General features: G+C 52.1%; 10 protein-coding genes; 4 read left to right on the forward strand and 6 right to left on the reverse strand.

Annotated features, from left to right (window-relative positions):
- Positions 1–1,346: 1,346 nt before the first annotated feature.
- Positions 1,347–2,155, reverse strand: RCC_01713 (uncharacterized protein; the record flags this gene model as incomplete). XM_023767001.1 has 2 exons in its annotated part: positions 1,347–1,350; positions 1,434–2,155. The coding sequence occupies 2 exons, from the start codon at positions 2,153–2,155 to the stop codon at positions 1,347–1,349; spliced, it is 726 nt and encodes a 241-aa protein (XP_023622769.1).
- A 196-nt stretch (positions 2,156–2,351) lies between these two features.
- On the reverse strand, positions 2,352–3,170 carry RCC_01714 (uncharacterized protein; the record flags this gene model as incomplete). Its single annotated transcript, XM_023767002.1, has 1 exon — positions 2,352–3,170. One exon carries the CDS (start codon positions 3,168–3,170, stop codon positions 2,352–2,354), a length of 819 nt encoding a protein of 272 aa, XP_023622770.1.
- Positions 3,171–3,932: 762 nt separating this feature from the next.
- RCC_01715 (uncharacterized protein) lies at positions 3,933–8,081 on the forward strand (the record flags this gene model as incomplete). XM_023767003.1 has 4 exons in its annotated part: positions 3,933–4,396; positions 4,450–5,264; positions 5,398–6,125; positions 6,174–8,081. The coding sequence occupies 4 exons, from the start codon at positions 3,933–3,935 to the stop codon at positions 8,079–8,081; spliced, it is 3,915 nt and encodes a 1,304-aa protein (XP_023622771.1).
- Positions 8,082–8,160: 79 nt separating this feature from the next.
- Positions 8,161–14,100, reverse strand: RCC_01716 (probable DNA/RNA helicase MER3/SLH1, DEAD-box superfamily; the record flags this gene model as incomplete). Its single annotated transcript, XM_023767004.1, has 1 exon — positions 8,161–14,100. One exon carries the CDS (start codon positions 14,098–14,100, stop codon positions 8,161–8,163), a length of 5,940 nt encoding a protein of 1,979 aa, XP_023622772.1.
- A 169-nt stretch (positions 14,101–14,269) lies between these two features.
- RCC_01717 (probable DASH complex subunit dad4) lies at positions 14,270–14,707 on the forward strand (the record flags this gene model as incomplete). XM_023767005.1 has 5 exons in its annotated part: positions 14,270–14,272; positions 14,330–14,386; positions 14,439–14,483; positions 14,542–14,626; positions 14,679–14,707. 5 exons carry the CDS (start codon positions 14,270–14,272, stop codon positions 14,705–14,707), a joined length of 219 nt encoding a protein of 72 aa, XP_023622773.1.
- Positions 14,708–15,110: 403 nt separating this feature from the next.
- RCC_01718 (related to glucan endo-1,3-beta-glucosidase bgn13.1 precursor) lies at positions 15,111–17,521 on the reverse strand (the record flags this gene model as incomplete). XM_023767006.1 has 2 exons in its annotated part: positions 15,111–15,577; positions 15,634–17,521. 2 exons carry the CDS (start codon positions 17,519–17,521, stop codon positions 15,111–15,113), a joined length of 2,355 nt encoding a protein of 784 aa, XP_023622774.1.
- Positions 17,522–18,085: 564 nt separating this feature from the next.
- On the reverse strand, positions 18,086–18,285 carry RCC_01719 (uncharacterized protein; the record flags this gene model as incomplete). XM_023767007.1 has 2 exons in its annotated part: positions 18,086–18,178; positions 18,238–18,285. The coding sequence occupies 2 exons, from the start codon at positions 18,283–18,285 to the stop codon at positions 18,086–18,088; spliced, it is 141 nt and encodes a 46-aa protein (XP_023622775.1).
- A 387-nt stretch (positions 18,286–18,672) lies between these two features.
- On the forward strand, positions 18,673–18,864 carry RCC_01720 (uncharacterized protein; the record flags this gene model as incomplete). Its single annotated transcript, XM_023767008.1, has 1 exon — positions 18,673–18,864. The coding sequence occupies one exon, from the start codon at positions 18,673–18,675 to the stop codon at positions 18,862–18,864; it is 192 nt and encodes a 63-aa protein (XP_023622776.1).
- A 347-nt stretch (positions 18,865–19,211) lies between these two features.
- On the forward strand, positions 19,212–21,648 carry RCC_01721 (related to oligopeptidase family protein; the record flags this gene model as incomplete). XM_023767009.1 has 4 exons in its annotated part: positions 19,212–19,508; positions 19,560–20,953; positions 21,026–21,413; positions 21,475–21,648. The coding sequence occupies 4 exons, from the start codon at positions 19,212–19,214 to the stop codon at positions 21,646–21,648; spliced, it is 2,253 nt and encodes a 750-aa protein (XP_023622777.1).
- Positions 21,649–21,829: 181 nt separating this feature from the next.
- RCC_01722 (probable 26S protease regulatory subunit 6A) lies at positions 21,830–23,387 on the reverse strand (the record flags this gene model as incomplete). XM_023767010.1 has 4 exons in its annotated part: positions 21,830–21,853; positions 21,912–22,543; positions 22,595–23,010; positions 23,071–23,387. The coding sequence occupies 4 exons, from the start codon at positions 23,385–23,387 to the stop codon at positions 21,830–21,832; spliced, it is 1,389 nt and encodes a 462-aa protein (XP_023622778.1).
- Positions 23,388–23,712: the final 325 nt, after the last annotated feature.

The raw sequence follows: 23,712 nt of genomic DNA on the forward strand, positions 1-23,712 counted from the left end.
CGAGACCATCTCATCTCCGTCATATTCCAATGTTCTTATCGGCGCAGTGATGGGCGATGCTGCCTGCTTATTCGCTTAGCAGGAGATGATCGGTTGCGGCAAGGAGATTCTGGCATCCGAGTATGTGAATAGCGTTCAAAAGAATGAAGCAGATCGATGATGTGGCTGCTCGTCTGAGTCGTCTTCAACTGGCAATCGCGTTGACAGAGTGCTAGTCGTTATTTGCGGTAGTCAGTATAGAAATGATCGCCGCAGCGTGTCCCGGAGATCTGCAATCTGATTTTGACATTTGGCCAGGAACGCTTGCTCCTGATACCGTGGCGATGGTAGCATTGTCCGCGATAGGTCATTTGCAAAAGCTTAATAGATGAAGAGTATACCTTGAAGCTTGAATTGCGTTCCACGAGATAGCAGAGAGTGGGCCTGTACCACCTCAGCTCCAAAGATCCGGCAAAGTTCTTGGAGGCTGCGCTGTGTGCGGAACATCCACGCTGGGAATCGATTGCATCGCAAGTGATGATGAGCGTTGTAGCGTTGGATCAATGGAAGACTCGAGCGATATCTGAAGATTGTGCACTCTGTTTCGAAGAAAGAAGCGATAGRGTTCCAAAAAAAAGAGATAGGGTTGTAAGGCGTGAAGCGATCACAGAACGGAAGCGATCTTCTCTCCGTCACGTCGAGCAGCAGCCACGAGAGTGCCAAACGGCCGCAAGGTAGTCATGTATCGCTCGCATGTCCAATTATCAGACTGCACCGGCCAGAAAAGACCGCATAGCAGCTAAGACAAGTTTGCGATTCGCCCAGCCGGTCATTCAAAGACGTACCTTTGGTACCTGTTCCAATAGAATGGAAAGCATGAACGGGGCTGCAACACTAGAGATAAGCTTGATGAAGCAGAGCGTAGCCGCAAGATTAAGCAAGCTTTCAAGATGCAAGATGCAGTCGATACTGGAGATAAGGAGCCGGGATGATCTGCGCCTTGGCGGGAGCTGTTCGAAGCACTGGCGGACAGCTTCGCGATAAGAGTAGAAAAGGTTCAATATTCGCCCGGGAACCGATTGCAACTCCATATGAATGGATGTTGATCATAACAAGTATGGTGCACAGACGAGAAGCCAGGTACGAGGCACGAACGATCTCGTTCGTCGGTAAGACGGACATGCGGTTGCAGGATGGTGTCATATCGCTCTGTCGAGCAGCACGAAAGGGATACATGCGGGGATTCCAGGGAAGCAAATGTTCAAATTCACATGCTGGATCACCCATACGCACGTACACGCCCACATCAAATGGCACAATTGTGAGGTCGCAGAAGATCGTGAATGTCACGGCTCCAGGGACGCACGTCACCTAGCGAGGCAAATCAGTACATGCATAATGCGGGCGAACCAGGGCAAGTTGTTCAAGGTGCATTGAGCCAATAGACTCTCTACCTTTGCTTTCTCCTGCTGGCTGCTTTACCACCGTTCGCCGCGGTTTGTGCGCCCATGATGCGCCGCATCATCAAGACTTCGTGCTTCGTGACAAAGACTCCATTGCCCATCGGTCCGCCATCCTGACCACCGGTTGTGCCGTCAGCCGCCACGCCATSCATTCCGTCCACGAAGTCCTTGACTTTACCRCCTTCCCAATCGCCCGAGTCGGTCGTCCAGAAGACCCTGCGGATTCCAACGGCATGCATAAAAGAGATGCAACGGTAACAGGGCCGGGAAGCGGAGACGGGCGATTTGATATGAGGAGCTTCGGTACCGCAGCAAGTAGTTTTGGCAGGCGAGGAAGGGTTGTTAGCCAAGTACTCCTCGTGTAGTGAGGCGTATGCTTCGGATGTTGAACTGCAGCTTGAGCTTGATGGACTGCTGCTGTCAGTAGAAGAGAGAGTCAGCGAGGAGAGGGAAGAGACGCTCTCAGACAGATCGCAGTCCACGCTCTCTGCGCGTGACATGGGTAAGTCCGTGGTGGCGACTGTGTTGACCGATTTCTTCTTCTTCTCTTTCCTCTCCGGCGTGCCAGACCAGCCAAGTCGCGTGACGTACAGGTCCGCGCCTTGCAAGCGTGGGTGTTTCTTGCGCTCTGCGACGCTGTAACCCGCTTCTCCTGCGCGTCCGGTAGGGAGCAGCATGTGCTGGTGCGCAGTCGGTGCAGCGTCCTGACGCATCTTGCTGGACTGCGAGACCATTTTAGCCTTGGTTTGTAATCTCTGTTGGTGACAATTACTCACTCGCTTGAGGTCTCTGCCGCGAGCAGTCTCAACACTGGAACTCAAGCTTGTCGTAACAACAGTCCCGTCATCGTCGTCATTATCATCACTTTTCGCTGAATCGCATCCTCGTATCACGTTCCCTCCAACCCTCTTACACGCAGAWGACCGCGGCTGTTGCTGTTGTCCATGTTCCGCCTCGTACTCGTACCGATGGTACTTTCCCTCGTACTGACTCTTTTTCTGATGATGTTTTCCCTTCCAGTTCTTCTTCCAGTGATGTTTCGCACCACTCACGCCTGCTTGAAACGCATTGTCCGTTTCCGCCAGCGCGGACCCATTCGCGTTCTCCTCCCCGTTGCTGTTGTTGTCGTCTTTGTACTCCGACCGCACTTGGTTGATATGTGGTTTCAAAACCGCACTCTTGAACCTGCAGCTGGCCTGAACGCATCTCCGTCTGGCAGACCTGGGCAACGTAGGCCCGGAGCACGTCGGCTCGTAGTCGGGATTTACGTTTATCACCACTCGGTAGTTTGAAGCACGGTTTTTCGCGCGAGAAGGCCGTGGAAGACAGGGTGGAGGATGCGGCAATGGCTGAGTGGATGGCCATCATCTCACTGTGCATCGACAGTGGCGTATTGGCATTTGGACCACCACCAGCTCCACCCCGRGACGTAGCCTCCACGGGGACAAAGCTGGACTGCTGCTGCGGCTGCGGATGGTCCTGCTGATTTTTGTCCTTTTGCTTCAAGGCCTTCATCTTGAGCTTTAAAGCGGCGATAGCTTCGCCGTCCAAGCCGCCGTTCGCGATGCGACCGTGCTTGAGCGCACCGCCATCGAAGCCAGGCTTGTAGCAGTTGTAGCCCGTGCCTATCACTTTCCCGCCGCGTACGACAATAGCGCCATGGCGGTAGTGGAGGGGAGACTTGGCAGCCTGCTCGAGGCACAGAGCGAGATAGTTATCAGTCTTCATGTTGTTGATTGTGGGTTCGTTTTTTGACGGAAGTGGCGGGAGTGGCTTGGAGGGCTGAGTGGAGCAGTTRTTAGAGTTGAAGCTGAGGGTGATGGCTAGTTGGTGCAGCTGGGATTGAGCGTGAGTGTTGAGTGTTGATTGTTGATTGTTAGTTGCTGTTGGAGGGGCTGTGGTTAGGAAGCGTAGAAGTGGAGGCATGTGAAAGCTAAGCCCTGCATAATTAGGGTCGATCGCGGTTCTGCAGTGCGTGCTCGCGATCTTGGAAGAACCCTGCGCATCAGGACTTCCCGGCAGCCGCTACCCACTGTACAATCAACACTGTCCCTCATCATGTTGAAATTTCGTGTCGCTAAGCAAATGACYGAACTGTTGGCCAATCCGGACTTTTGCCCGAGACAAGGAGCGCGGTTATCGTGTTCGAGAATACGACCTCAAGTACGCGATTCACACACGTCTGTCACTTCTTGACCTGCTCCATTGTGCAGGGTCCGTTGCGGCATGCCACGGGATGGTCGAACAACATCTGCCTCCCACATTATTCAGAGTTTACCACCGAAGCACGTCCTATTTCGACATTGTGGAACGTTCGAAACACCAGAGGAGTCCCTGCCCGCCTCACCTACGTATCTACCTACCTACTTTGCGGGACCTCGGACCCTGTTCTTCGCTTGGTGGCGACCTCAAAGTAACCTAATAAGATACCTCACCTACCTACATTGAGGGCGTGTGAGAATTTCAATTCGCCTCGCATTGTGTACAATAATGGGTTCCATGCACACGGATTGGCCGGCCACGGAAGAGGGCGTTGCGACTTTCACGAAACATGGAGCAATGCGCTTGAATATCAGAACAGCCGCGCTTGCTGCAGAAACGAGCACGCCTCCAGCGTCACCGTTGCCCTCCCCTCCATTGACCAAGAAGCGCGGAGCCCGCCGGGACCGAGAGTTCCGCAGATATGCAGAAGCCGTGGAGGACATTCAGGCCAACATCGAAGGGGAAGCGGCAACGAGTTCGCGTGATTTGAGTCTCACAGCCCTTGCGCAACTCGTGGCTCTTCGACTGAATGCCAAGCGTGCGTTGATATCGTTGTTCGACCGGGAGAGACAATATGTGATCGCAGAAGCAACTCGTACTCTGTCTCTTCAGGAAGATGTGGTACATGCCCCGAACGATGGTCTGTGCTTTGGTGCATCGGTCTGGACACGAGACCCGGACGACTTCTTCAGGTATGTCGTTGCTCTGATTGATTGGCTAAATATCGCTGATGTACAGCTTTCAGACGGGCGCTGAGGGCGCATAAGACGATCAGAGTAGGTGGTACGACGGAGCAGAGATGTTATGAAGCGAATGACTTGCTTAACGATGCACGCTTCGCAAATCACCGGTTTGTGGCCAACAAGCCATTTGCTCGTTCATTTGCAGGCGTCCCACTCCTTACCCCTAGTGGATACGCCATCGGGACAGTGTCGTTCCTTGACGACCGGCCTAGGGAATATCCGTTGACGGACGTGGAGATTGCGTTCATGGAAGACATAGCTAGCACCACCATGGCTCACATCGAGAAGACCCAGCTTATCGTTGCGCACACTCGTTCTATCCGCATGATACACGGACTGAGCCGCTTCATCGAAGGCAAGACCACCGCGGATGAACAACTAGACAGCTCCATCACCAACATGCGAGATCGTCAGAATGTTCAGACATCCCTGCTAGGAGCCTCCCGCCGCACCCATGCCATGAATGCTGCGTCAAACGCTGAGCGTATAGACGAGTATCGGCGTGCACCACCGCATGTGGGCTTCCCGAAGCGTCGGGCACTCAGTGGTACCAACTCGGAGGAATCCGACGAGCATCACGCACTGGGCAGCAGATCTCCAGAAGGATTCGCTGATTCCAAAGACCAGCCTCAAGACGATTCACTTGAGAGCGACATGCTGCGCAGGCCACAGCTAGTTCCTAGTAGCAATGAGAGTGTATCTGACAAATCTGGAACATTGCCGAAGTGCGCACCTGGTGATTTGCAAGAGGACTTGCTGTCCAAGGATGTCAGACACTCCTTTGAAAGAGCTGCTTCCATCATAAACTCAGCCATGGGTATGTACTGTAAATCCCAGATCGGTAGAGCTCACATGTACTTGAAAAACCAGTGGAGATTCAGTCGTCACGACATCAATGCCTTGGGCACGAGTTTTGCAATACCATACTGACCTTTCTACCACAATTCCAGGTCTAGCAGGAACCCTTTTTCTCGACGCAAGCGTGGGCGAATTCGGTCGCCTGCGCGATGACCAAGACAACCACGATACCAGCACCGAAAGCGACATGTCTCGATCAGAAGCAGATGTCGTCATATCTGAGAACGATGTATGCTCTACAGCGAGGAATCGAAACAAAAGCGTCCATGAACCTGCCTCGAAGGCGTGCCGAAGCCTCGCCTCTGCRTACGCAGTATCGCCTATCGCTGGTGGTAAATCGCAGGTCTTTCACCACCCCATTCCTGAACGATATCTGAAATCACTTCTGAGGAGGTTCCCATACGGCAAGCAGTGGAATTTTGACCCGTACGGAAACACATCATCCGATGAATTTTCGGACAGCAGTGCAACGACGGACGTCATCAACAAGGACGATCCAGATTATGTACCATCGCCACGTCAACGACGCAATCGTAATCGACGGCGAACAGACGGTCAAATACTGACCGAGCTGTTCCCTGGGGCCAGAAGTCTGGCGTTGATGCCAATGTACGATGCCCGTCGGGAGAGATTCTTCGCAGGCGCAATCGTTTGGAGCTATGACCCAATCCGCGTTCTCACCGTACAGGATGACTTGAACTACCTTGGAGCCTTTTGCGATGTGATCATGGCAGAGGTTGGCCGACTTGATGCACGGAACGAAGCGAATACCAAAGCCAGCTTCATCAGCTCCATGTCACACGAGCTTCGGACTCCCTTGGTGAGTACTCGCGATGCAGAAGATGGATTTTGGACTAATTTCCAACAGCACGGGATATTGGGCGGTGTTGAGTGCCTACAAGATGAGAACAATGCGGTCATGAAGGAGGACATGCTCCAGATGATTGAGTCCAGTGGGAGGAGCTTGCTTGACATCATCGATCATTTGCTAGAACACGCTCATTCTACAGGACCCAGCGAGCGGAAACCGGACGCGAAATCGAAATCGGCTCGAACCAATAACAAAATCTTCCGAAATAGGGAAGGTGATGTGCAGACGACGGCGAAGCACACCGCGGACACCAGCCACCTGACTCCCTGCGATTTGGCACAGCTGACCGAAGAGGTACTCAATACGAGCCTATGGGCCACGCCGAAGCCAAGTCTGCCTTCGGCAGTGGAGACGCGGAGCTCTACACTTGCGAATGGAACATCATCCGATTGCATCAAAGTCATCCTCGAAATTGACCCAAGTGCAACTGGCGAATTCCGTGTCAACTCTGGAGCATGGAGAAGAATTGTCCAGAACCTGGCCAATAACTCTATCAAATACTGTGATGAAGTCGGCTACTTCAAGGTATCATTGTCCGCTACTCCATACTCGAATGGTTCAGGCATAGCAAACACCAACATGTCGATGGTAGAGCTCGTCTGCCTGGATAGTGGAATAGGAATGTCCCAGCAATTCCTAAAGTTCGGCTTGTGGCAGGCATTCAGCCAAGAAAACTCTAGCTCCCAAGGCACAGGCCTCGGGCTGAGCCTAGTTCATGGTGTCGTGAAGGAGATGGGAGGTACAATCGATGTGCAGAGCAGCAAAGGTGTTGGCAGCGCTATAAGAGTTCGGATTCCGCTGCGGAAACGCCAAAAGGCAAGCAGCACCGGCGTGGATGCTCCGAGCATTGTCATACTGGAACAACTGAAATCCACCACATGCGCCATGCTTGGATTTGACGACGACGTCAGCGGCAATGAGCGCTCCTTGAAGGCCAATRCCGTTTTGAAGAAGTCACTTGTCTCCACATGCGGGCAATATGGAGTGCAGATCGTCCAGGACGAAAACAGTCACTGTGCTAACGGCCTGGAGGAACGACCAAGCCAGCAAGCGGACATTATAATCATCTCCGAGAAAAAGGCCTGCCAATTGGGCCAGTTCGGACCAGAAAATGACGCCGAGAAAAGAGTCTACACCACACCAACCATAGTACTTTGCAATTCCGTGGCATCAACACGAGTACTGCCAGATCTCGGAAGCACAATCGTGGCGGTATCCCAACCACTCGGTCCACGAAAGTTGCTGAGAGCTCTAACTTCCTGCCTCGAGAAAACCCGACCGGAAGTCATAACGACGCCAGATGATGACAAGAATGCGAAAAAGGACGCAGACCGGGCTGAATCACCCCTAGTCCTGACCGTCTATGCCCGACCCGAGCTCCTTCCTAGGAACTCTTACTTCGGCACAGACAGCGGCACGGGGAGTCAGAAAGCCGCTACCACACGTCCACAAATCCCACCATCCGGACTTACCACTCTTCTGGTAGACGACAACGACATCAACCTGACCCTTCTACGCGCTTACATGAATAAGCACAAGCACGCTTTCGTCTGTGCGGCCAACGGCCTGGAAGCCGTAAACGCGTACCGAGAGTCCTTTGAGGACCCCAATACTGATGTACCATCTCTGATATTAATGGATCTGACCATGCCGGTCATGTCCGGTCTAGAAGCTACAAGACAAATCCGCGCCTATGAGCGCTCCCATGCAATCAGGCCTGCGAGTATGATTATTGCGTTGACTGCCATGGGAAGTTCCGAGGCGAGGCAGGAGGCTTTTGGGTCTGGGGTGGATTTATTCCTCACTAAACCTGTGAAATTAAGCGCACTGGGAAAGACAATAGTAAAACACATGGAGGAGAGACGTATCGTGACTCCTCCGTCTTTGGAGTCCGACGATCGATAGATTCACTCGGTTCGTTCCGGAATGACTTGACGATGACACGAGAAATTGCTGTATGTATATATATGTATAGACCGAAGAACTACACCTTCGCTTGAGGTGCTGGCTTCTTCCCTCCATCATCAACAACCTTTGGTGGTGCTGGGATCTCCACCTCGGATAATGTCCACTCCATGCCAATATAACTGTCACTGAGGACATCGACTCTGACCATTCTCTCACCGTCGCCGGGTGGTAGTTTGATCATAGCCCTCGTGGTTGGCCGACTAGCATTGCCGCCCTTATTGGCAGGCTGCCAACCAACTCTCTTCAATGCCAAAATATCACCCTTTGCAGCATCGGAAACAAGCACAAAGTACCCTTCCGTTTGCGGTTTCGGGTAGCGAGGCGCATAGATTCTATGCTCGCGATCCATCGCTGGGTTCTGTCTTGTCAAATGGACGACGAGACCCAAAGCATTCAYATCTTGTGCTTCGACGCGTAGCTGCGGAAGTTGGGACAGCACTTTGAAGATCTTCGCGTGCGAGACGTTGGGAACACCAAGCGATCGCAACACCCCTTCTATGGCAGGACGAGGTCCAGAGCAAACCTCTACCAGATTCTTCAGCTGCGTATTTTCTCCGGCGATTCTCTTCTTCTCCTTCTCGACATCGACGCCAGGGAGAATTGCCATTGGTCCATCTTCGGGCCAGCGTGCAGACTTGACGCATTGCAGCAGAGCAATCATTTGCTTGACGCTCTGCAAATGTCCCATCTCAGTGAGGACATCTATGCTGGCTTGAACGATACGAATGGCCTGGTCCAACACTGAGTTTTGATCTCCCACGTAATCGCTGATTGGCAGGTCAATGCGGGAGAAATGTGCCTGGAGGAGCAATTGGGCTTTGATGTGAGGATCCCACATTGGTAGGTCTGGGAATGCAGTGTCGGCTTTCAATGGAAGGTTGTTGGAAAGTTCTGCATTGATCAGGTCCTCATTATGGCGAACAGGAAGCTCGTCATACTCAGTCGCTCGACTCATCCACGATAGAACGTCTTCGAATGTGGCGGTTGGCTTCGCATGCTGAACGAGGGAACGGATAGTCTTATGAGCGAGATAGTAGTAACTCATGATCTTACCCAGTGGAGTCGGATCCACGTCACCATTGGTGTGGATGGCGATGCACTTTGACTCCTCTAGCTCGGCCAGAGATTTGTCTACCATTTCGATCATGTAGTCGTTGGCAGCTTGCTGTGCCGCAATGGTGTTGTTCTCTTCGGCGGAGATCTGAAGACCGTAGTATGATGGATTCTTGTGCAAGCGCCGAAAGAAGAAGGTCCATGTAAGATAGTCCAAAGCATCCTGCTTGGTGGCGATGGTCTCTGCTGAGACTTCGGCACCCAAGTGGTTGTCCAAGACATTGTGCAGCGATGACTCGACTGGAAATCCTGTGTGCAGGAAGTGCTTGTAGAACGCCTTCTTTGCGTCTTGCGTGAAGATGCGAGCGATACCAGAAGTGTCGAACTGTGGTCTACCTGCTCGTCCCAGCATCTGCAGCACATCAGTCAGATCCATGTCCCGGTATCCCTCAATCTTGGCGTCGAAGAACTGTGTTCCCTTCACGACTACAAGATGTGCAGGCAAGTTGACACCCCAGGCCAGTGTACTCGTGGCGACGAGAATCTGTATCTTGTTGTTGGCGAACAGCTCCTCAGCGAGTGATCGATCGGATTCCACAAGACCGGCATGATGAAGCCCGATACCGAATGCGAGAGCCTCTTTCAGCGCGTCATCCTTAACACGGGCGAGATTAAGATTCAAGTCATCTTCCGACATTCTCATGAACCTTCTTGGGTTATCCTCCATTCCGCATAAGTTGATCAGATCTCTGGCAGTCAATCTTGTCTGTCTTCGACTGGCCACGAATACAATGACTGGCTTTTCCGGCGAATGTGCCTTGATTGCCAAAAAGGTAGGACGGTTCATGCTCTGCATCAAGGGACAGAACCCACGCTGATGCGGGAAACCATCAATAAAGATTTCCAGAGGAACGGGACGAACAGAGTGACGGAAGTTGAAGAGTCCCTCCTTCACACCTAGCCAATTCCCAAGATCCATGGCATTGGCGCAGGCCGTGGACATTCCCACAAGCCGAACGGAGCCCTTCTTCTGCGAGGCAATGTAGTTCATACGACTGACAATAATCTCCAGGATGGGACCGCGGTCTCCACCGAGCAGATGGATCTCGTCAATGATGACAAGACTGACCTGCTGGACGTAGCTTCTTGTTTGCCAGCTACGACTGATACCATCCCATTTCTCGGGCGTAGTGACGATGATGTCCGCATCTCTGATGGTCCTAGTATCAKGAGTGTTGTCACCTGTCAATTCCACAAGCTTCAAACCCATCTGTCTTGTCAAGCGCTTGGTCCAATCTTGCACTCGCTYTCGGACGAGTGCTTTCATCGGCGCGATATACACCACTTTACTGCCTGGCTTCTCGCGGAACGCCCACCACATTGCAAGCTCACAAGCAATAGTCTTGCCCGAACCTGTAGGCGAACCAAGCAGGACGTTCGCAGGCGTGTGGTACATGCAGTGGAAGAGCTGGGTCTGCATGGGGTTGAAGAATTGGAATCGCTGGCCATAGATTTCTTCGAGTAGAGGGTTCTTCAAAGCCTTGATCGGAAGCGGCTGCAAATTGAGCAAATCCGTATACACGCTCTCAGTGTCTGGTCGGATCAGGTGTTGGAAGGAGACGGGTGTTACGGTCTCAGCGCCCAGCCATCGATCACTGACCGCTCGAACATAAATCTGGCTAGGCAGAGGGTCTGAAAGTGGGATGGTGAAGTTGAGCTCATGGTCRTCGTAAAGCTTTCTTCTGCTGAGGATGAAGAATTCGTGGTGGTAAATCTCACTCGTCTCGGAGTTTTCAACCCAGATCCAGTAGCTCTCACTCTTTCCATGGTGGCGATCGTTCCATCTGAATTCAGGCGTGATGAAGAGCTTGACGCGAAGCACGTCTCGATTTAACGGAGCAATCTCAGCCTCGACGGCGACCGTGGGGAAGTTGTCAAGCAGCTTGCCGATGGTGCTTCCCATCTTTTGATTGTGGACCATGCTTCCGATTTCTGCTTGATCCATGTCCCGTAGCGATTCAATGCTACCAATGCTGCCCTTCTCGTCTAAATTGCGAAGAACAGCTTGCGGCAAGTCGAATTGATGGAATGGATGCTCGTACGCCCAAACGCGCTTTTCGATGCTCTTGCACATGCTGAGCAGAACCAAGCATTGGTAGCCCCAGTGCCGGTTAAGAGCGATCATAAACAGGGCCCGACATATGCGCGCAGCATTCTGTGCAACGTAGTTGGTGTCTGAGACGAGAGTGAAGTCCTCCAGWTTCGCCTTGCTGATGTAGGATTGAAGCAAGACATTGGTCTTGCCTTGCTGTGWCCCGATTCCACCTTCAATGTCACACGGCGCTGACTCTTCCTTCAATCGCATGAGCTCCCTCTCCTCACTCTCGCGACTGGTGATGTTGTCGAACTCCCCACTCATGCTGATCATCTTCAACACATCGGCCTCCGTTGCTCTTGGGCGCATCATGGTGTTGAATATCTCAATACTGGTTTGCAGCACGTAAAACTGACTGGCGATTCGTCCAACATCCTTTGCTCGCAATTCCTCGGTGCTCTCGTTGAAGATGATCATCTGGCTGGTTTGTAGAATCCTCGCAGCTTTGACGATGAGCTCACGCCTTCGCTGGACTAAGTTTGGGTCATTGGCGATCTCTGACCAGTCGATGCCGTACGCGATTGGGTTTTTCTTCATTCGCACAAACAAATAGGAGTATCCCAGCCATGTAATGGCGTCTGGAACGCTCGTCACAGTTCCCAGAGAGATCTCGGCGTTCAGATTATCAACCATCTTCTTGCTGAACTGGGACTCGATAGGCTGTTGTTGCGTGACAGCAGTGAGGAAGTGCTGCAACTTGTCCTGAGTGGTGATGATCATGCCAATACCAGTGTCTTGGAATTGCGGACGACCAGCGCGACCGAAGATCTGGAGGACATCAAGAATACCCAGATCGACAAACTTTCCTGCCTCCGCGCTATACAGCTGCGTGCCTTTGATGATGACCGCCGCGGCGGGCAAATTCACTCCCCATGCCAAAGTCGCCGTACAGCAGAGCACCTTGAGCACACCCTCGCCAAACATGCGTTCAATCATGTTACGATCCGACCGTGGCATACCGGCGTGATGGGTTCCCATGCCTTTCTGCACCAACTCTCGGATCTCGCGACCCTTGGATTGCTTGACATCTTTCAGTGCCTGGGTGTAGCCTTCATGGTGGCTTACATCAAAGAGATCAAGCATACCCTGCTCACCAGCCTGTTCATACAGCATGCGTGCAGTCTTGACGGTGTCTTTCCGGCTGTGCACGAAAACCATGACTTGATGCCCTAATTCAAGCATATCTTTGACCTTTTCAAAAGCAGTGTTGTCAATGTTCTCCCGACTGGCTTTGGTGCCGGGTTTGCCCCTGACTCCGAGAAAGTGCTGCTGCAGCGGAACAGGGCGGAAAGATTGGTCAAAGTAGAAAAGACCAGCCATGCGGTTGACCTTGAGGAAGTCTGCGACATCAACATAGTTTGGAAGAGTTGCACTTAGCCCAACGATGCGAATCAGAGATTGCGTGCTTTCGACTTGTCGCTCTGTTCTGGCGACCAGCGACTCCAGAACAGCGCCACGCTCGTCGTGAAGCATATGGACCTCATCGATGATCAGTAGACGGACTTTCTGCACTAGCTCGGTATCGCCAGTGGACTTGCGCGTGACCACATCCCACTTCTCTGGGGTGGTCACAATTATCTGAGTTTGAACGATCTCGGCCTTGGTGAGCTGCATATCTCCAGTCAACTCTCGAACTTGGATGCCTAGCCACGCCAGTCTTTTGCCGAGCTTGTCTGTGATTTCAGCTGCAAGAGCCTTCATTGGAGCCACATAAACGATCTTGAAGTCATCGGTGTGCACGGTGAAGTCGGTTGCATCTGGAAATTCGATCGGGTTGGGATGAATGTTCTTTGCGACGGTATTGAGAACAGTAAGCATAGCCGCGTCTGTCTTACCGGCACCAGTTGGAGCACATATGAGCATGTTCTCACTGGTGTTGTATGCCACGGGATATACCAGACTCTGCATACGATTCAGAGTCTTGTAGCCTCGGAAAGTGCGCTTGCAGAGACCGTCCATTTGGTTGATCTCAACAAGGCTTCGACCTTTCCCCAAAGTACCAACTGCAGCAGCTGGGATGCTGTATTCTTCGTACTTCTCTCGCTCCAAGCGCTGACTCCCCACCGGTAGAGAGTACTTGGAACCCGAAGCAGAAATTGTGTTCCCCGCGCCATGTGCACGGTAGACATGTGGGTATTCGGCAGCGGAGCGACTCTGCGCTGGTGCCAAGGAGGCCTTTTTATGATCTTGGTCTGCTTGTCGAAGCCTAGCATCTCGCTCAGCACGTGACAGCAAACCAGAAGGCCGAGCAGGAGCTTCAACGAGTATCGACTTGCGATGCTTCAGTATATCAGAGACCAGATCAAGCTCGTCGAAGCCGAGAATGTCTGCCAGCGTCATCTGGAGTTCGTCGTCGCCGCTGTCCGAGGCCAGAACGGCGACAATTTGCTCCTCGAGCGCTGCGGCATCCAATCCACCACCTGTGCTTCCAATCTGCGCACATCGCAGCTTCAGCCAGTCCCGCGACCCATCTTTTGCTTGTTCATCTACAGCTTGCGGAGCATTGGATGGACCGTCCAAGCTCTCCTCGCTGAACTCGTCCACGTCGTCGTCGCTGATCAAGTCCCAAATGTCATCGCTTCCAGAGCCGGGCGAAAGCTCGTCGTCGTCAATGTCCAAGTCGGTAGCCCATCCCGCATCATCACTTTCACCGCTGGTCGCCGATAGCTTCATGTCGGCAATGGCAGCGCGCATCGTCGCCAGCTGCTCCAGCCATTGCGATGCTGCATCCTCAGCGGAAGGCGACATCTTTGGCTTGGCTGAAATGTGTTGTTGGTAGATGAAGGCGAAGTGTGTGGCAATGATTCATCTCWCGGAGCGAAGTGGGGCCGTCACGTAGAAGGTACAGTAAGCATTTTCCACGCGACATCACGTCTTCCGACGCGACGACAACACCAATCAATATCGGAACGCCGAAATGGTACGCGAGAACTTAGATTGAAGTAATCAGACAGGAAGGTGCTGATATCAGTACCAGGAGAGCCCACATGAACATCAGCAGAGCCTTCTGCTCTCCCGCATCATCACAAACGTGGTAGGCACAAGACAGACTGTACCGACGTAGTACACCAGCTGACACTGCGCAGGAAAAGCTGAACGAGGCCATCATGGTCCTGAACAAGAATCTCCAAGTCTGTATCTTGAGAGCTCTTGTTGTGGTGTAGCATCGCTCCTGACGCGAAACATTAGGAAATCAATGTTCAGAACATGAATGTTGAGTTGGTGGCACAGATGTTCAAAAACTACCAGTCCAATGTGTTGTTCCATCTAGAAGGTCGGTCACGTTCGGTTGCTCTTTGCTAGACCTCTGCTGATATTCTCTTCAGCTACCGACAGCCTGAAAGAACCATCTTAGCTGTTGTTGCAGAGAGTTGGTCTGAAGCTGTGCACTCACTACGAATTGGAATGCCCGATATCCTAGGATGCGACGTTTGCAAGTGCTTTGGGAGATGAGAAATATTCTTCCCTGACGCTCAATGGATAGAACAGACCCATCGGCTTCGAAATGTAAATATCGATGCGAGACTTTGATGCGCTGGACCGAGAATCTGCACCATCTGGTCAGTCACCAGCTTGATGTTGCCAACCTCAAGTACGAACAGTCAGAACCTCGCACCCAGGTCTAATGTGGAAATACGAGATATGTGCCGCTGGACACGACCACCGACAAACAAGATAGAGATGCTCAAACGAAATGACTTTGGTGGAATAATTTGAAATCTAGTAAGAATCACGACCCCTGCTCATAGGCCCATCTCTTAAGAAGTATACTTCGCCACAAGTGACCCCCAGCTACCGCCATATCCATCATTGCTTCCATCCCCAAATCTGGTTCCGTCCGGCAGCCTCATCACATAGTGACCTCCATTCTCCCTCTTGTCGTCAGTGTGGTCACACAAGCCATAAAGACGAAGATTGCTAACAGCCTTGTTGATAACGTTCATAGAAGCCTGCAGTCCACCATAAAAGTTCCAGCTTCCGGAAGCATAGCTGTAGATGTTGCTGCCACMGTTGAAGTACTGAGCTGGACCCATGGGACACTGCACCTGGCCTGAGCAGTAAGAAAAGGTCGGGTCGGAGTCGGTGAGATCGTCATTGAACGGTCCTGGTGGCACGATGTCTGCCCGGCTTCCCTGGTGGTAGTTTGTTTCCGACTGGAAGAAAGAAACGAAAACGTTCTTGGCGTTGTTGTAGGCCAATTGGTAGAGCCAGAAGTGTTCGCTTCCTGTTGTACATGGTTAGTGTCTTACTATTTGAAAGAATGAATTGTCAGAAGCTTACCAAGACCCACGATCCAGGTGCCTTGAGTCGACTCTACAAGCACTCCACCTTTGACAGCAGCGCGGATGTCCTTGTTGCTGTTACCGTCGTCGTTATCGCTGTTGTGGTCTGCAACCCATGCCCAAACATTGTCAATGTAGGCCGAAGAGGTAGCGGTCAAATGCATGCCAAGATACGCTGCTTTGCACTGCGCCTCGGTCCCACAGTTCAGTGTAGTGTCACGGGTTCCGCCAATGGTGATCATGGAGTTGTGGATTGCCACATCGCCAGGGCTGTTGCCCTTCATGTTGACTTCGAGAACAATGGCTCCAGGCAGCTGCTCTGCAATGGTGAAACGCATATCTTGGATGTCGACCTTGCCAACATCTCCACTGTTTCCAATCTTGACAATGGGCTTARGGTTGCCAATGCTCTTGAAAAGATCACCTGCACCCGCAATCGTACTCCAGCCGTTGCCAACCAGCCGAGTGCYTGATGGAATGGTAATGGTCACTTCGGTTCTGTATGTACCGTAGGGCAGGTAAGCAATCTTGCCCTGGGAGGCCGCGGTGTTCAAGGCAATCTGGAGGCCGGGACCGTCGTTGGCTTGGCCGTTGCCAGCGATGGTCTGGCCACCGTTCTGGTTCTTGTCCTTCAGGTTAATCACGTCGTTGATAGTGGCGCTGGCGTATTGAGGAGCCGAAGAGACCGGGTATTTGCCACCCGGAGCCAGAATAGACGGCCTTGACAGGGCATCAATGGATGGGTTGTCTTGGTAGGTGGGGCTCGCGCCATATGTGTTACCATAGACGTAGGTTCCAACCTTAGTTTGCCCGCCAATCTTGGTGACTTTGTTCACTACGACCATTGGAGTATCGGTTGTGTCCTTGGAGATGTTCTCAAGCATGAAGTTGGGGTAACCGACATTGCTGGTGAAGAAAGTACCAGAGTTCTTGGAGACGGCATCAATGACCGATACCCAGGGAGCGCCTGAGTTGAAGACGATGGAGTTGCCAACAGTGTCGAAGGTAGGCGCAAAGATGCTAACAGTCTCTCCGCTGTCGATCAGAATTCCCGTGGAGCATCGCGAGAACTGCAAGTTCTTAAGAGACGCTTGCTGATGACCGGCATAGTGAAGTCCAACGGAGCCATACGAGAAGCGCACATCGCCAGCCTGGATCGTGGACCCTTGGCCCATCGATATACCAGTGTGTGCGCCTTGGGGCATATTAATCWGCATGTTRACTAGAGCTGAGTTCTGAGCAACTCTCCAGCTGAGTGCGCGAAAGTTCTTATTKCCAGCATTGGCAGTAGTGTCCAGGATCAAGTTCTTGATCATCAAGGAAAATTTCAGCTCGCCCTGTTCTCCCTTGGCGTAGCCATCGCCGCCAACTCCAGCAACGATGAACTCTTGCCCGTTGAAGTTTGATGATGCCTTGATGGTAGGAGGGTTGGCCGCATCACCGATGATCACGGTATCTGTGTCCATGTAAAGTGTCTCGCTCAGAGTGTATGTGCCAGGCGCGACGTAAATGGTGCGAGGCTGACCTGCAAGCCAGCCATTGTATCTCTGACCATTTGGCCCGTTGGAGTAGATTGCACTGCGGAGGCCTGCGGCGTCTGTCACGGCGATGTATGTGGGGTAGTCGTAGTCCGGGTTCATGCCAGTATACAAGTTTGGGACGTAGTCACGCACAGCGCCAGTGGAGTGATCGAGAGCCGCGTACCACCAGCTCGAAGAAGCTGCCTGAGTGGACAAAGTCCTGAAGGTGGAGTTGCGGTTTGAAGGCGAAGTGATCGGCTTCCCAGTCGATGGGTCGAGCGAAGATAACTTGCTCGGCGCAGAGTCCGAGGTAAGGGGCGCCGCGGCTGCGAGGCCCAGTAGAGGGAGCAAAGAGAGGAAATGCATGGTGATGAACAATGAGAAACAAGATGTGCAATGAGATGTGGTAGATCCTCGGCGGAGGGTCTTGTGGTGCTTGATATTTGAGCAAAGATGGGTAAGGCGTGKGATTTATATCTCGACACTCCTACTTTCATTCACCATGCTAGTCTCAGCCGAGTAGACCGAAGACAGCACGCCCTACAGCCACATCAATGTCAGGCTGCTAGCCAAGACTACGGTGTGCTGACGCATGACCGGCGAGAGTTGAAAGCAAAGCCTCTCACGTATGATTTTCTGTGTATTGGGTGCCTGATCATCGCCTTGCTGCTGGAGAGGACTTACAGTTGGAGGCCTKAGGGATCCAACATTGGTATCTTGCCGAAAGGGTGTAGCCTCATGCATGTGGCAGGCTAAGGACATGTCGATCTTGTATTAAAACGACTTGGTGTACATTCGGCGGATCCAGTAGCTCCTGGCCAAAGCCAAGTCTAGTTTGAGTGTGATTGGATCTTCGTAATAGAGTGCTCGCGGAGCTTCGWGTCGAGCTTAACCCAAATCCTTCGGTGCTGGACGCCTGACGTGGGAGATTTACTGGGCGCCTGAATCTTGAAATTTACCCAAACAGGTAAGTCGGTCTAGCAGCCGCAAGTGTAGATACGAAGAAAGAAGAAAATTTTGCAGCTGTGAGAAGTCAGGCACAGGGCGGTGGACAAGCGCCTAATGTATATGAATATGTGTACTGTCGCTTGATTTTGGCAGCTCGCTCTCGACACCACCATTCGGAGCATATCCCGGTTTAAAATCAGCAATCGCGTCGAGGGTTTAGATCGACGTCCAGACTTACGTTGATAGGACCGTCGACATGGGAAGAGGCAGGCAGTGGCAGAGAATGTAGAATAGAAGTCATCGCCGGCATGCCGGCAGTTCTGTGATAATCGGCGCCACCAATTAGTAGCCCGAAAAACTATGGTCGTGTCATCATGTGCGTATGGAAGAACCTGAAGTCATCGGCCTGTAGGAACGCATGTGCGGTCAATCTGTGGCATCCCAAGGCGTATTGACATTCTTGCTGAATCGCACGACTCGTCCATCCTTGTTCTGCAGCCCATGCTTGACACCTGGTCAATCAGCCGCATAATCTTTGAAAATAGCAAGAGGGAAGAAATCTGCCGTGCATGTTGTCTGCTATGTCTTTGATCTCAGATCTGTTGATTTCGCACGATTGTACTCTAATGGCGGACAGGAACGTCATCGCAACGGGGATCGAGGACATCGCATCCTATCGGGAAGGCGAACATCGAGTATTCTGGCGTGGCCATGCTTTATGCCGGAAGTCACCACCTGGGCGTATCTTGATGTCCTTTTGATGATGTTGGGAGGTAGGAGGTAGCAGCAATCCCAAGGTGAATCATCGCTTCTTGTTAGCGCTTCCATGAAAAAGCTTGTTACAAAGCAATTCACCGGCCGACCCGGGACCTCACCCCGCAGACACAATGCTACACAAGCTCTTGATGTGGTTTCCTCKATGGTCACACGTCTTGCAACTATCATTCGCTTCCGAATTCCATCAGTCGTTGCGTTGATTACTCGCAATCTCCCTCCAGCATCAGGAAGCTGCAGGACATTCACCGGCTTGCTTTCACAGACCACCACAAGATTCAACTCAAGTAGTTCATCACGACATCATAGAAGCCTCCGCCTTGAAACCGTCCCAATGGTTCAACGAGCTATGCACTTCACGCCAAAGGTCTTGTTGTCCGCTCCGAGGCGGTCGGCGGGTGTTCCGAACCCAGCGGGCACGCTGGTGCTTTATACGGTCTCGACCTACAGCTTCGAGTCTCACAGCAAGACCAATGATCTCAGAGTCCTGGATGTCAAGTTCGGAGAGAGCCATGAGCTGGCACACAATGACGATATCAGTGGTTTGAACTGGCTCGACGACGACAACTTTGCCTGCTTGCAAGCTGAGAAAGATGGCACCACCAGCGTTTACATCGCCAGCGTAAAGGAGGTGAGTCGACATTAATTGGGCATCTGTGTCAAATACTTACCAGTGAGGAAGGTGCTCAAGGAAACGAAATTTGGAACTTCTCATTACATCGCTGGAAAGATTCCCGGTCCAGCAGGAGACCTCAAAGTCAAACAACTAGATGGCGACAACTTCGCGATAGTTTTCTCTGCAGAAGCTGATGGCCATACTGGAGAGATTACCAACCCTGAGGTAGAGCAGAAACCGCACTCCAGTGCTAGACTCTACAATACACAATTCGTGCGCCACTGGGATTCATGGACCACGAACAAAACAAATTGTCTCTGGTACGCCAAACTTTCCAAGCAAGGCAAAGGCAGATTTAGCATGTCAGAGTATACGAACGCGCTACACGAGACAGGTCTTGAAAGCCCAATCCGCCCATTCGGCGGCACCGACAACTTTGACGTCAGTGCGCACGGCATTATCTTCGTTGCAAAGGATCCGAAGCTGAATCCTGCATTGAACACGAAAGAGAATGTGTATCTATTACACATAACAGATTGGGAAGGCAAGCATGCTCGCGTTCTGCAGGAGGTCGTAGTTCCCGGTTTCGAGGGCGCTGCGAGCTCACCAGTGTTTGCTCCAGATGGTGAAACGGCAGCCTTCTTGATGATGAATACCAACGGCTATGAAGCGGACAAAAATCAGATATTTGTCCTGCGCAACATTCGAGAGCCATCTCCCAAGCCGGAACAAGCATTCTCTGCCTCTTCCGAGGGTGGCTGGGATAGAAGCCCGGGATCGCTTGTGTGGACTGCAAATGGCAAAGACCTCCTCGCCACAGCCGAAGATATTGGAATCAGCAAACTCTACCGCATCCACGGCGATCTTCAACAAGATAAGCCCGAGGTACTGGTAAAAGACACCTTCGTCAGCGACGTCAGACCTCTCCCTGACGGTCAAATCTTCATCTCCGGCAGCTCACTAAGTGACAACTCAATCTACACCATCGTCGACCCACGCAACATCGCCACATGGACTCACTCCAACTCCGCAGAAGGCACCAAACTGGGAGGCCTCAAACCCTCACAAGTCTCCTCAATCTGGACACCCGCCAGTAATCCCAAAGTGAACAAGGAAGTCCACAGCTTCGTGATCAAGCCCAGCAACTTCGACAGCAGCAAGAAATATCCCGTCGCCTATCTAATCCACGGCGGACCCCAAGGTGCATGGGGAGACAGCTGGTCCACACGCTGGAACCCCATGATCTTCGCAGAGCAAGGCTACATCGTCATAACCCCCAACCCCACAGGAAGTACAGGCTACGGCCAAGGTTTCACAGATGCAATTCGAAGAAACTGGGGTGGAGATCCCTATCAAGACATCGTCAATGTCTTCGAATGGGCAGAGAAGAATATGCCAGAAGCAGATCACTCTCGCGCCGTAGCACTAGGAGCAAGCTACGGAGGTTACATGATGAACTGGTCCGTCCCCCTCCCTCCCTCCCTTCCACTCACCACGTCATTTCCGCAACTAACAGCACATACAAACAACAGGATCCAAGGCCATCCCCTCGGTCGCAAATTCTCCGCTCTAGTCTGCCACGACGGCATAACCTCCTTCAACGGCGCCATGCTCGGCACAGAAGAATTGTACTTTCCCCTCTACGATCTCGGCGGAACGCCCTGGTATGATCCAGGTTTCAAACCCGCTCCAGGAGACAAAAGCACCRCAGCTCATCAGACTCACGCAAACTTTGGAGCTTCCAGCGCTGCTGATTGGAGAAAGTGGGATCCTAGTGAACATTTCTCGAACTGGGCGACTCCACAACTTGTGATTCATTCTTCAAAGGATTATAGATTACCGATTGCCGAGGGTTTGGCTGCCTTTAATGTGCTGCAGGCGAGAGGGGTGGAGTCGAAGTTGTTGACTTTTCCTGACGAGGTTAGTTCACTCCCTATTTAGAAAGAGAAGATAATGAATGGCATGCTGACATTGAGGATAGAATCATTGGGTTCTCAAACCAGAGAACAGTCTTGTCTGGCACAAAGTCGTTTTGAACTGGATCAACCATTATGTGGGATTGCCGCTTTATGATGAGACGAAGGAGGACAGCGTTGATTTTCTGGGAGGTTTGAAGAAGGATGAGAAAGAAGGTAAAAGCACAGCGGAGGCATAGTTTCGCAGCATTTGTGATAGATCGATGGRGCATGTGTGTTCTGCACGATTTGGAACCAGTCCTACTTGGATGGCAGTAGTGTACACATTGGTCGTGTCTATCAAATGGGAGGCAGCGCCACTCGTTCCTCGCAATGCGGCGCTAGGAGCATCTAGTACAGTACAAATCTGTCCGTGGACTCTTATGCGTAGAAGTTGACAGTGTCCTGAATTGGAGGTTAGCATCATCAAACCGATTTCGGGCAGCATACTGCAACAACTTACCTTCTTCTTCGCCTGCACTTCAGCAATGGCATCCACATAGTGCTCGTGAGAGATCTTGCTGTGTCCATTTCTCAACGCGATCATACCGGCCTCGACACAGACCGCCTTCAACTGCGCACCACCAAACTCGTCTGTAGATCTTGCCAATTCGGGCCAGTTCACTCCCTCATCAACCGTCATCTTTCTGCTGTGAATTCTCAAAATCTGCGCTCTCGCCTCCTCGTTGGGAAGTGGGAACTCGATCTTTCGGTCCAGACGCCCTGATCGTAGAAGTGCAGGATCCAAGACATCTACTCTGTTTGTTGCGGCCAGAACCTTGACACGATCATCCGAGGCAAATCCATCGAGCTGGTTGAGCAGTTCCAGCATGGTTCGCTGAACTTCACGATCTCCAGACTTGTCAGAATCGAATCGCTTTGTACCCACAGCATCCAACTCATCAATGAAGATGATGGAGGGTGCCTTCTCTTTTGCCAGTGCGAAGCAGTCTCGGACGAGTTTGGCACCGTCGCCAATGAACATTTGCACAAGCTGCGGTCCGGCGAGTTTGAGGAATGTGGCTTCGGTTTGGGCGGCGCAGGCTCGGGCAAGGAGGGTCTTTCCGGTTCCGGGAGGTCCGTACATGAGCGCGCCTATCTAGAGGTTAGTATGGAGCCATCATACTGAATCTTGCCATGACTTACCTTTAGGCGCCTTGATGCCGATCTTCTTGAACCGCTCGGCCTCCTTCATTGGCCAAACAACAGCCTCCACGAGTTCCTCAATCTGCTTGTCCAAACCACCCACATCGGTGTACTTCTCCGTTGGCTTCCCGTCCACCTCCATGGCCTTGACTCTGCTGTCGTACTCTGCCGGCAATGTGTCCAAAATGAGGTATGAATCCTTATTCACACCAATCAGATCACCAGGCTTGAGTTTGTCGTGGTCCACAAGACCAATGAGTGGGAGGAAGATGGTTTGGCGGGTCGATGTCTTGATGACGGCGCTCTTGCCGACACGTGTAGCGTCTAGATCGATGTTGGCACCCTCCTCTGCAGCTTCAGCCTCGACACCTAGGTYGAGAATCTCCACTACATTTCCAACGAGATAGGGYAGTTGACTGTTCGCAATCGAAATTAGTTCAAGGTCTCAGCACAACGCAACACCACTAAGCGCATACCGGTTGTTGTCAATCTTATCCACGTTGTCCTTGATTCGGTCATTCATTGTCGTCTTCTCATGTGTCAATCGCTGGTATTCGCTCCGCATGATGCGCGTGTCGTTCTCCAGTAGTCGGCGGCGGGCGATGATGTCGCGTGTGCTGCTGTTGAGGATTTCCGTGTCGATGAGCTGTTCCTCCTCCTCGGCTGCCTTCTCACCACCATCATTCATCTCCGCATCTCCGCCGGCGTCGTTCTTCTTGTTCTTGTCGCCATCATTGTTCTCCTCCTTCTTGCCATCGCGCTCCAGATCATCAAGATCCTCGAGTGTCGACATTGTGTAGGTGGCGGATTGAAGAAGATGGCTGTTGAATGCGCGTGGCCTGAAGTATCCCTGGTGATGAGTGAGTGAAGATTGAGAATGTGGCAATGGAGTGGATGGTGTTGGTAGTGTTTGGTGGATGTGATGTCTACAGGTCTACGCACCTGCTGCTCGGAGCTCACTGCCTGCATGACCGCCCGGTGTTTAGGCGACACTTCCGACGCTAGCGGCGCTAGTAATGATCGCATCACCTACTGTCGAAGTTCGAACACTACTGCTTCCTCTCCCTCCGCACTGCTGACATTAACCTCATCGTCTACCTCTACGCTCATTGAAGGGT

Source organism: Ramularia collo-cygni (genome assembly GCF_900074925.1).
Source record: "Ramularia collo-cygni strain URUG2 genome assembly, contig: RCC_scaffold02, whole genome shotgun sequence".
NCBI lineage: Eukaryota > Fungi > Ascomycota > Dothideomycetes > Mycosphaerellales > Mycosphaerellaceae > Ramularia > Ramularia collo-cygni.